The sequence below is a fragment of the Chelon labrosus genome, assembly GCF_963514085.1.
Source record: "Chelon labrosus genome assembly, chromosome: 24".
Classification (NCBI taxonomy): Eukaryota; Metazoa; Chordata; class Actinopteri; order Mugiliformes; family Mugilidae; genus Chelon; species Chelon labrosus.
The window spans coordinates 5,471,521-5,483,989 of NC_140357.1; the positions used below are offsets into that span (position 1 = coordinate 5,471,521).

At 43.0% G+C, this 12,469-nt stretch overlaps 1 protein-coding gene across 1 annotated transcript; it reads left to right on the forward strand.

Moving 5' to 3' along the window:
* Positions 1 to 2,229: 2,229 nt before the first annotated feature.
* On the forward strand, positions 2,230 to 11,283 carry LOC311509154 (ras-related protein Rap-2a-like; the record flags this gene model as incomplete). Its single annotated transcript, XM_084574221.1, has 2 exons — positions 2,230 to 2,972; positions 11,046 to 11,283. The coding sequence occupies exons 1-2, from the start codon at positions 2,659 to 2,661 to the stop codon at positions 11,281 to 11,283; spliced, it is 552 nt and encodes a 183-aa protein (XP_084430347.1). The 5' UTR covers positions 2,230 to 2,658.
* Between the last annotated feature and the right edge of the window lie 1,186 nt (positions 11,284 to 12,469).

Sequence of the window (12,469 nt, forward strand, 5' to 3'; positions counted from 1 at the left end):
TGTGATCTGTTTTATCCTTTAAGGGTTTATTAGTCCAGTAAATCTGTTCATCAATCAAAAAGCAGATACTACCGGTAAATAATTCAACAAGTTGCATGGGAAAAAAAACAAAAAAAAACAATATTTTCTTTTCTTATTTAATGATACTGAATGTTTCTAGTGAACAAAAAAAAAAAAAAAAGAACATGTCTGTACACAAGATGTCCTCATTCGGTGACCCACAACGCCCTCTTGTATGGAATCCTCTTGAGGTGTAATGCTTTTTTTTTTTCTTCTTTTTGTTTTAAATGTGCTCGCAGTGATTGACTGATGGTTAAAAAGACAAGCACTTTCTGAGCAGTTGGTCAACTGAGCAGACTCAGCTTATCCAAACACTTTGCCTTATCTTGAGTCCATCGTGCTTAAGGTTTTATGTTTTTAAGAGCTCTTATGAAAGTTTATCTAAGAGACTTTATCTGGTCTCGGATCCCTTCAGAGTTTCATTTCAAATATGTATCTTTATATCTGATAGCATTTTTTTTTGTGTGTGTGTGTGTGTGCGCATCACAAGGCCAAAAGAAGTAACTGCGACAGTCACTCATCTTTACTTCTGGTCTCCCCGAATCTGTAGTGAGATCTTTTTGTCCCATTGACTTACAAAACTGTTTGGAGGGTGTAATTCACGGCTGTAGCCAGCAGAGGGCGCTGCACTGGAGGCCGCAGGTTTATGAAGTGTGACTGCCTGTGTCAGCATTGTTGCAGTGGACCTTACCAACAAAGTAAAGGCATACATTGACAGGCAGACCCTCACCGGATTTATAGTTTCAGTGTAATCATTTTTAAATGTATTCTTTTTGCATATATTTTGTGCTATTTTATGTTTCTATAGTCAAATGTTTCTTTGGTTCCAGCAAGATAGTGTAAAATCTATTGAAAGAAAGAAATAAAGAAAATCAAAGGATTTATTTATTTTCTTGTCTCTTATTCGTGTCTCAGATTCTTTTGCCTTCACAGGATTGTCACCGTGCGCACTGTGGACCAGGAGGGTTAAACGTCCTTTGACTGAAATTTCTGTGGTGCAGAGTTTTTATTAGAAGCCCTCCGGAGGATGCTTTGGTGGTCCCTAAAGCACGCTACCCTAAAAATAAACAGATCTTATGAAAAGATTTTCATGCATTAAAGTAGATCTGAGCCTCCCAGAATTGACTTTTTCGCCACGGATGATAAGAACGATGATAAGGCCAGAGACTGGGACAAGTAAGCTCTTTTCCATTATTTATTTTCTGTGTCATTTCCTGTTAGTGTAGTGGAACAGTTTTTGGAAAAAGATGGATATGAGGGGTTAGTAGTACCACAGTGGTGATCTTGTAACTTAAAAATTTATGAATGTCTGGTGTTGATAGCAGTAGATTTTTGAGGAAAACGGTTGTGTTGCCCCTTTCTGCTTTAGCAACTGTATTTTTCGCGTATTTTGATTCATTACAACGAGCTACAACATAGGAATATATAATTATCAAGGGAAGTTATATGCCTCTTTACTCCACAGCTTCTTATGTTTACACCATAACTAGAAATAAGTGCTGAATATGGCACGGCTACAATTTTAAAGAGGATGTGACCAGATCACATAGTAATATACTCGGTGTCTTAATCTACAGTTCCACAACTCTTCTCCAGGTAAAAAAAATATTATGGCTAAAGTCATTTTTGCCTTTCATTTAGGAAAAACAGAGGACATTTGAGACATAGTTAGGGAGTGAGGTGACCTGGGTGGATGGTTGGGTCAATAAAATGCCAGAAGCTCGTAGCAAATGCGAGCATCCTGCAAATACTGGTATAGCGTGAGTGAGCACTCCAGGACACTTTTGGATGACAAGGCATTTTGTCCTTACATTCAGTGGACTTGTTGCAGCTATGTTGAGGATTATGGGAGACACATTTCCCATTCTAAAAAATATTAATGATCAAAAAAGACTTAAAACTTATTATTTTTTTTTAAAGATGCAAAATTGACTATTCTCCAAATTTTTGTCTTTTTCATAAATAGTGAGATTTCAGTTTTAGCTTAGCTTTGCTAGCTGAGATAGTTTTGTATTGTTTTATTTACAGACACATTTACTACTAATAATAATAATTATTATTATTTCCCATAATGCATATCCTCTTGTCTCTGCTGCCCCGTGGCACTAATCGCCCTCCATATCTTCCAGGAAATAGTAACATCCAGTGGATGCACCGACTCCAGAGGCGTGGATTCCCAGCACTGTTGTCTTCTTAGGGATAAAAAGGCTCTTTGCCTTTAACACCACTGTACACCACTGTGCAGAGAAATGTAGCGCTAGCCTTCTGTCTCTTGTCTGCGCCCGAAAAAGATGTGCCGTCTCGTTGTTGCTAATTATAGCCAATCTTATTTTTACCACACCGACGCCTTATTGCATTATGGATGCCTCTGGAATGGTGTCCCTTCAAGATAGCGTGGGAATATCTCAGTAGAGGCTGTGCATCTCAGGGCTTCATGCTCCAGCATCATCTCGCCCGCCTATAGCTGCAAGAGCATCTCATTTAGCGGAGGCTGTGTCATGCCTGTAGTCTGAGCCCTGTGCACGGGGATGCGTTTCTTTTCTCCGCCGCTGAAGACCTGATTTCTCTGCATGCCGGATTTAACTCCGCTGGAGCGCTATGCGGGAGTATAAGGTGGTGGTGCTCGGCAGCGGCGGGGTGGGGAAGTCGGCGCTCACGGTCCAGTTCGTCACCGGGACGTTTATAGAGAAGTACGACCCGACCATTGAAGATTTCTACAGGAAGGAGATCGAGGTGGACTCCTCTCCGTCGGTGCTGGAGATCCTCGACACGGCCGGCACCGAGCAGTTCGCCTCCATGAGGGACCTCTACATCAGAAACGGCCAGGGCTTCATCCTGGTCTACAGTCTGGTCAACCAGCAAAGTTTTCAGGACATCAAGCCCATGAGAGATCAGATCATCAGGGTTAAAAGGTGAGACAAAGCCCACTTCATTGTATAAACCACCATTGTGTCCTAAATGCAGTAGGGGTTATTAAACATGTTTAGGCCCCTTAAGTAGTCTTATCCCAGGGCAATATGGATTCCACAAGTTTGTTGTGTTATTATGAAGACAAGTTAATCACAATAATCATCCTTAAACACACCTTAATTTAAATACAGTGAAGTAATACATACTATAACTTTCTGGAGTGCCACCTGGAACCCACTGAGGGCCCCTAAAAGTCAATGAACCCCGATATAAAGGTGCTATCTTTCAAAGGATTTGCTGAGGCCTGGGAATCATCTCAGACTGCCAATATCCCGTCTCCCTCCTCTTCCTTCACATGCTTCTCCTCCAGAGCTTTTCGTGAGAAGCCGCCACCCCGCTCACATGTTCTTCATAAGGGCCCAGCTGCGGCTCACCTGTCATGCGTCGACCCCGCTGAACCCTCGCCGATATTTCTCCCTGTGTCCCTCACACATGACTAACTCTGGACGGCTTTGATCAGTCCAGTCCATTACTCAACAAATCCGCTGAGCTCATCTCACGGCTGCGAGGGAGAGGGAGAGTGGAAGGAAAGCTGTGATCTTTGCGTTTGGTGCTGACACATTGGTGTTTTTGGCCAAGAGCCTCCTGTAATTCATGTAAGGACACCGACTGAATACATACAGTTTGACATTTTGCTCATTTATTTGCTTTTGTGTGGAGAGTTAGATCAGACCGACACCCCTCTTCATGCCTGTCAATAAGGTATAAAGGTGCAACAAGGAGGGGGTTATCTTAGCTTAGCATAAAGACTAATAAACACTGGCTTTCAATGTGAAGGTTCAAGGGTTGTCCCACTTTAAAATGGGATTATACTGTGAGTCATTCAGAGAAAAAAAGCTTGCAGAAAGCATAATAACCCAGATAAAGAGACACACTGCTGGAGCTCTGACTCATGCAGTTGTCATCGTGGGTCATCATTTGAGGGAAATAAAGAGGATATGCATCTTATTAAAAGTATCTTGTCATGACACAATTTTTAGAAATAATCTTTTTGTGTTGCTCCTGTTACCCCTTTTCTGCGTTTTGGACATTACACAACAAGGCCGGGGTATATATATTTACCTAACTGCATACTGTGTGTTAATAATTCACCATTTGACCTGTATAGTTTGGCGCAGCTCCTTCCAGCTCCACCGCCGGAGTGAACTGAATGCTCCCGTGGCGGGGGGACGTCATAGGCCGTGCAGCAGCGAGAGAGCGTCACGGCTGATGATGCACAGCAGGGCCGAATGCATGAGGGAACTCCTTTGAAATGAATAATATAATGAGGGATAAAACGCCGCTGCGTCGCCTCCAGCCGGCCGCCACCCAAAGCAGCTGCCTACGCTGCACCAGCCGCCGCCATCCTCCAGTGTATATCTATAAATATTTCATACTTTTATTTCACACAGCTCTGCTTTTGAAGTGGGGATAAGCAGACAAGTAACATAAAAAGATACATGATGATCAGTGACGCTTTATTAGCTGGGTTTAATTAGGATAGTAACTCATCTGAACACGTGCAGGACTTAATGAAACTAGCAACACAATCAGCTCCTGGTCTCCATTAGCCTTCGTCAGGAGATCAGCCACCCTCCTCCCAAACTTCTTGCTGAGCCAGCAGCAGTAACAACAAGCACCACACAGAGATGTAGTATGTGCCCACTCACCAGAACTTAATGGGATTGTGTTGGGTTGGAAGCCAAGAACACATCAGGCCTCCATTAGGGAGTCCTGTAAACCAGAATGCTTATGCAGGGCTCTGTGTGTGGGACGCAGTGAGCTTCTATACGTTACCGTGTCGTGTGGTGAAGGTGGCGCGTTCATGCGTTTTGAAGTTGGCGTGTGGAAACAACATGGCCGCCACAAGTGACCTTGGGTTTTATTGCCCAGGGTGTGTAAGCAATACATTTGTTGCTAAATTGCTGCTTTACCAACTTGGACAGCAACTAGTGGTTACACGTGAATTTAGATATGTGTAGCTGAAGCAAGCTACTGGTTGCCTTAGCATATTGACTGGAAACAAGGGGGAAACAGCTAGCCTAGCTTTGTTGACCCAAATCAAGCTAACAGCACATATAGAGCATGCTAATTTAAAACATTATAACTCATTTGCATGTTTTTTTTTTTTTTTCTTTCAATAACTGAGTGGTAAAAAACTGTTTACAATTCCATTTTACAAGAAGTTAGGAGCTAGCTAGTCTTTCTGCTCAGCTAAGATAACAAGTTGCTAGCTGGGGGTGATGTTAATGTGAATTTTCCCTGTCAGAAGCTAGTTTTTATAATACATCACATGAATGTACCATTACATGTAAGCATTCTGTGTGTGGTTAGCATATCATGTAGGTAGCTGGAGAAAAAAGGAGTTATTTCAACTAAGTTAGCCAGCCCAGCTGCTAGCTTCAGTGTTTGCATTGCAGACATGATATCAATCCTTTCATTTAACTCTCAGGGAATAGGTAATAGAATAATTTAATTTGACTGCATATGAGATTAAGAAAAAGACACAGCTCTTGTAGTTTATGCTGAATGTTTTAACCTTTTGGTGGTAACGTGAAAGTCCTCACTTACACCATGTAAGTGGTAAACATATTATACACATTAGATATGAACCTGAAGCAGAAAGATTTTTTCTTTGTGCGTAACTGGTGTACACGTGTGTTAAAATACACCCTGTCAGACATCTTTTACCCCCCGCAGGCTCCAGCACCTCACCGACTAACCAAATAAACCCCCATGTAAGCTGCTATCTGTGAAAGCAACATCTGGGTGTAGCCCTTCTCTCAATCTAATAATCTCCTGCTTGCATGTTAAGGTTTATAGTTCTGTCAGCCCTGGAGGCGGAAGGACGTTCAAAGCACTTGAGCAGTGTTTTCACGCTGCACTGATGCTGTGTCTAATAGCAGGAGGTGAGCATCACGCACCGCTGAGTGGGAATCGGGTGGAGAGACCAAAACTACATATCCCAGGGGGCACTTTGGTGTAGGTACAAAACAACTTCTTGACCTCAGGCTTTTAGTGTTTGCCATCAGGAAGGAAAGAGTTGTTAAAGCAGCCAGTTTGATTTAAAATATTAGCTAAGAAGAGCCACCAGTAAAGTGCTCATTGTTGGTGTGTGTGTGTAAAGTGCTTGGGCTTAACATATTTACTGCATTATGCTCGCTTAAGTGTTTTCACCATGCACTACCACTTATCATGATCAGAACTGCCTTGTTGCTTTCAGGCAGCTCTCCAGTATCTGAAAACACATTTCTTCAATGTTCCAATCCGATCTACTAGCATAGTTATTGTTCGCGAGCTTTAAACCAAAGCCATGTTTACTTGCATCCAATTGTCAGTCTCAAATAGTTCAGAACAGATGTTCCTTTTCCAGTCGTGAGGCCTCAAGAGGTAACGCAGCACCATAAAAAATCACAAACACGAGAGAAAAGTATTTTTTTCCCCCCAATTCCTAGCTTGTTAATCATCTCGCAACCGCTTCGGTTTATCTTTAACCTCTTAGGGCTACGAAAATACTTTGATGTGTATCTTAAATTTACCACATTTAGATGATTATCACTTTTAACTATGGATGTGGAAAAACAGATTGGGATTCCAGATCCGAAGGCAATGAGTGGAAAACTCTGCAACATACAGTGTGTGTATTACTCAGTGTGACAAATAGGTAACAGTCAGCATCACAGTTATTGTAGTATGGTTCCCTTTTTAAAAAGCAAATTAAATCACTTTAGTGAGAATAACAAATATTAAAGTCACACTACTCCTATTGCGCAGAGTAGTCATTTAAAAACAGTAATTATCTGTTTTAACTATAGACATGAAAAACAGAGATTGGAAAACCAGATCACCAGGCAGCGACTGGAAAAATGTGTTTTTATACTTTGCAGTTATTGTAGTTTTCATTTTTTTCGGCAACTGAAATCGCTTTAGCGCTGTACGCTTATATGTAAAACGACCAGACCATCAGTGCTTTCAAGAAGTAACATCCGCGGAGGTGATTTGATTGGAATAACAAATATTAAAGGCACACTGTGGACATTTTGACCATCGGGAGTGCTATTGCGCAGAGTAGTCATTTAAAATTAGCTACCTCTAAAGAAAAACCTTTAAGTGAACTAGCTTCAAAGTAAAATAAACAAACTGTCAAATGCTTTAATCACCACTTTTCCTTTTTTGGGAGTGGGGGCGTAAAATTTTATTTCTCACTTTGGATCCTTGTAATTCTTTTCAGTACAGATCAGCAGGAATAACTGAACTAATGAGTCCGTAAACTCCCATACACTGCAAAAAAAGGAGATTATCTGGAACTGAGGTCCACCATTAAAGATGGAAATGAAGCTCTGGGTTTCATCATTAAAAAAAAGAAAAGGACTCAGAAGAGATTCTCCATCTGCTTCGCAGGCCCACTCTTTGTTTGTTGTTTTGTTTCCCAGCTTTCTTTTTCACGTCGATGAGATGCCAGGGCGCTACAGAAACATTAGCAATAGAAGCTTTGTTCCTCAGCAGTGACACCCTTTGGGAGTTAACAGAGTGTAGGCGCTATATGTTGTGTGATTTTTCTGTCCGGTTCCACCAGCAGATACATGGCTGGCTGTCACAGAGAGTAGCTGCTCCAACTGTTAATTAACAGCAGATGCAGGGAGCAAAGAGGCGGCTGCAGGGCTGGAGGGCTTCACGTCGGAGATGCCTGACTGCTCTTTTGTAATTTGTGTGTGTGTGTGTGTTGGCCGATGCTGTGGGGATTGTGAGAACGGGTAAGTGAAGTCACTGTAGCTATTTAGCACAGCAGGTAGCCTTAAAAAGTCGGTTGTACCCCGAGGCTGTACGGAAAAAGTCGAGGCCATCATTTTTTTTGAGTTGTAAACACTGTGTGTGGGTGGGTTTGTGTGTTTGCCTCGTTCCCAACAGTTGGAATAACATCCTGCGGAGGTAATTGGCACTAAGTAGTTTTAACTAGTTGGAAGTCATTCAGGGTTCCACATGCAAGCATTTCAACCTGTGGCTTATCGCTAATTGAAGAACAGACGATGGTTTCATTCTGCATGTGTCATTCCGAAACTGATTTTAGCAGCAACGTTTTAGAAATCAACACAAATTCTTTTCAAAATTTGTGGGTAATTTGCTGAGCCGTCAGCCACCTGCTGTTGTCAGTCGTGTAAATTCAACATGGCTGCTCTCCCACTGCATTTTGAAAACAAAAAGCTGCACATTTAAACAGCTGCCAAGCATTCCAACTGGGCTGATAATCCCCAAAATAGATGGTTTCCAGGAACTAGTTCCAGGAACAAGTTAGCAAAACCTTAAAATGTGGTGTTATACACGATAAAACTGTAAATCAGTGGTGTAACATACTTTGTTTAAGCAAATGTACTACCTTAGAGTTGCAACAATTAGTCAATTAATCAAGGAACATTGAATTTAATAATCAAGAATTTAATTATCAGTTGTCCCCTTATTGAAAATAAGCTCTTTTAAACGTACTGCACTGTAAAAAAAAAAAAAAAAATGCAAGGTCTTACTTACCTTATTGGCGTATTGTACTTAAAGCTGCACAGAAAAACTGATGCGGTGCATTTGCTAGTAGACAAATAGTAGCGTGAGTGTATCAAAGCTATATTATATTTCACAAATCAATAAAGTTTAAAACAATGAGCTCAAAAATAAATGTGATTGCTGCTGCTTGAAATTTTCAAAATAAAAGCACAAATATACATTTAAACTGAATTTATTTGATCACATATAATTCAATAATACATTATAATGAGCCACTAAGTCCCTGTAGGACAGCTTTTCATCCTGCTGTGTTGAACAGTTAAGTCTTCATCTGGTGAGGAGGGAGCGGTAGTTTGATGCCGCAACAAAATCATCTCGGTACAAACTCCCCGCCCGCCCTCCCTGGAGAAGCTGGCTCTCCCTGTGTCTTTGTAGTTATATATAGAGTTTCTCCTGCAAGGCTGTCAGATTGCATTTGTCTGTATGATGCTCTCCTTGTTCACACTTCACACCCTCTAGACTCCAGCTTTCCAAACACATAGGCCGTGCGAGATGCTTGTCCTGCTGAGGTCAGCTGCTGTTTATATGTGTGTGTGTGCGCGTGTGTGCGTGTGTGTGTTACAGTGCGCCGGCTGTGTGGGAAAATGTCAAGCTGCAGGGAAGTCTCTGGCATTTGAGGCTTTCTGAGAGAGTTTCATCTGCTTGACAGTCCTCGACAGAGCGTGCTTGTAGACTCAAGTATTTGCACATTTTTCTATTTTGGATTTCTTTGTGAACGAGGGAGTTTGGAGATGAGGGTCATCCTTAAAAGTTGCAGGGCATCACTGTCTCACTCGAGGATACCCAAGAGAGTCCATAAGTGTCCTCCACTGCTCCGCTCTCATTCCTCCACGCCGCTGCCTCCGCCCCCCCCATATCTCTCTGGCCCTCTTTGGCTCGGCGAGGACGCTTGCCAGCTCTTTTCCACGCCTCAGCTCTTCTCCCGGCTGAGCGACCGTGGCAGCGGGCCACCAATTTGTAGATAAGAGCCTATTTCTCAATAGCACCAGCGGATCAATAAGCCCAGCTTGGAAAGCACTTAGGGACGATTGATGGTGCGGGCTATTAGGTGGTGTGTGCCATTACCTGTTGTGAGAATATATGCACACACTGTAACTGACATTCGGTAGTTATTTCATCCGAGGAATCGCAAAGGGCGTCTAACTGAAATGAAATATCTTGGATTGGAATGAAGTGAAGTGTAGCAACAATCACAAAAACTCAGTCCAGTAATATATCTTTGCATTCTGTAGTGCAACAGATCTTTTTCTCTTTATTGCTTTACTCTTATTTTAGCTCCTATTTTGGCCTCCACCACCTCCTGAGACGTGCAGCTCTTCATCTAACAGCTCAATGCCGTGGCTGCCCCTCCTTGTTAAATTACTCCCGTCGATTAATGCTAGCGATACGTGCTAAGCTAACAGACGTACATGTATAATTTCCTGTTACCACTTCGCAAGTTCTTTTTGCAAAGAATTAAGATGTGAGGCTGCAGCAGTAGGAAACTTTATAGATTAATGCAACGTGATATAGCATTTTTGCTTTCTGTGAGTGTCTCCGCAGACACCCACAACACGTTGAGCAGTTACGTGAGCCAAAAAACACTCAACAATGAGCTGAAGCAGCTACAAAGCTTCAAATCTGAGGAGAATCGTGAGGTTTTTTTCCAACACAAGCGTCACCCTTCACATCGAATTAGCCTTTTCATCCATTTCTCGTATGAAATATTAATCACAGACTGCTCCTTTAATTTCGAAGTCGTGCCTGACTTTTCTTTTATGTAATTTAAGTGGATCAAACCTTTAAGAAGCTGTTTTCAACTGACATGCATCACTGTGGTGTTTTTAATGCTAAATAAGAAGCAGAACATATCTGTTTCCAGGGCCGACGTCCATGCCCCCCCACCCTGCCCCATGTGGGAGCAGCACATTAGCTTTATTCAATTATTCAATAACTTATTCCATTACTCTCCCCAGCCTGGTTTCCTTGTATCGATGGCTCAGAGGGAGGAGGACCGGGGTCGTCAGCCACACGCTGGGGCAGAAAGAAGCTCTTGATCCTTGAAGGGGTGCGCGATGGACACGACACAGAGCCTCGAGCTCACGATTTTGAACAAGAACTGGAAGCCAAACATGCAGCCAGGAATAAATACATGGAGTTTTTTTTTTTTTTGTGAATTGGACTGGTATTAGACACCCCCGGGGGGGAGGGGGGAAAGATGGGAGCCTCCTGGGAAGCTGGAACTGAATCTGTTTATCGCTCTCGTTTTGCTCCATTGTGCATTGTTCAAATCCCGTTTTGTTTCTGCATCCAACAAATACAGTATTTAGGCCAGCGATGCACACACACACGCACGCACACACACACACACGGCTGAGTTTCGTCTCTCATTCCCTCCCTCTTCCTACCTTAGGCATCAGGAAGTTTCTGTGTTTAACAAAACGCACCAAGCAGGGGGGGTAACAGATTTCTGATGACTCCTCTGATTTTGCTTTCCTTTGCAGGTACCAGCAGGTGCCGGTGGTGCTGGTGGGGAACAAGGTGGACCTGGAGGAGGAGAGGGAGGTGTCCCCCAGCGAGGGCCAGGCACTGGCCGAGGACTGGGGCTGCCCCTTCATGGAGACGTCAGCCAAGAGCAAGACCATGGTGGATGAGCTTTTCGCCGAGATCGTGAGGCAGATGGATTTCTGCCCTCTGCCAGACCGGAGAGAGGCCTGCTGCCCCGCCTGCAGCGTACAGTAGCTGTCGATCAGTCTGACGAGGGGGTGGGATGGGGTGGGGTGGGCTGATGGATGGGAGGGGAGTAGAAATTAGAGTGCAAATGTATTCATGTTAGACAGCCTGAAGATGGAGGAGTTGAAAGGAAAATCACTTCTTCTACCTGTATCTAGTGGTTAATGCCTGGTTGAGAGGCATTCTGGGAAATGTAGTGAAATCACAAACTGAAGCAGGATCAGGGATCCTATATATTGCGACATCACTTCTCAAACGGAAGGTGGACTTTCCCAACAGCTCCTACATCCATCGCCGCCCCTGCTGATTATTCAGGAGTCCGTTCCCGGGCTTTCCCAAAGGCAGCACGGTGCCAAAACCATCTTAAAAGCCATCAACAAAGAGGATCATAGTGCTAAATGCTTTTGGGAAAGCAGCCATAGGTCCAAGCAGGGATGGCAGCGTGCTCAGCAGTTTTATTAATCCTGACTCCTTCTGTTTTTTTTTTTTTTCTTTTGCACTTTTCTGACTTTTCTGACAGTGCAACGCCAACCACCCGAAACAGATGAGCAACACCCACTGTGAAGGAGTCGTACTGGATGTTCATTTCACCGCAGGCCCGCCTAAATATGAATGAATGAAAAGATGAACGAATGTCTTAATGAATATTAAAAAAATAATAATAAATGAATAAAAACAAATAAGGCACCTTTGGGGAAATTCCTGCAGAAGATCCCAAATGTTGATGTACTGTGGATGATGTGTGCATGGAGTTGTGCTGTCACACTGACATTGAGTACAATCAATCCCACCCAAAGAGACAGTACCAGTCGATCAATCATTGTCGGACACTCGTCTTTACACACTTGCAGATGATATGAATGCCTTGTTACATTGTTTGAACATCAGTGTCAGTGTGTAGTTCATCTATCTTAAGTCACATCAGTTAGTGGTTCAATGTCAGAAACACTTATTTTCAACAAAACAAAAAAAATAAACCTTTATGCACAACTGTGTCACGTTTTATTGTTGAATGATTAACTCTCCTTTTACGGTAACCCCTCGAGGTCGTGCGATTTGTGAATAAGCTCCAACTCCTCCGTTAGTGCCAACGCTTGCCCCCCGATTCAGGTCCTGAAGAATCCAACGAGCATTCGGCAAATTCGGGGCGCCATTAGAGTCCATTAGAGTATGAAATCTGGGACATGCGAGACTT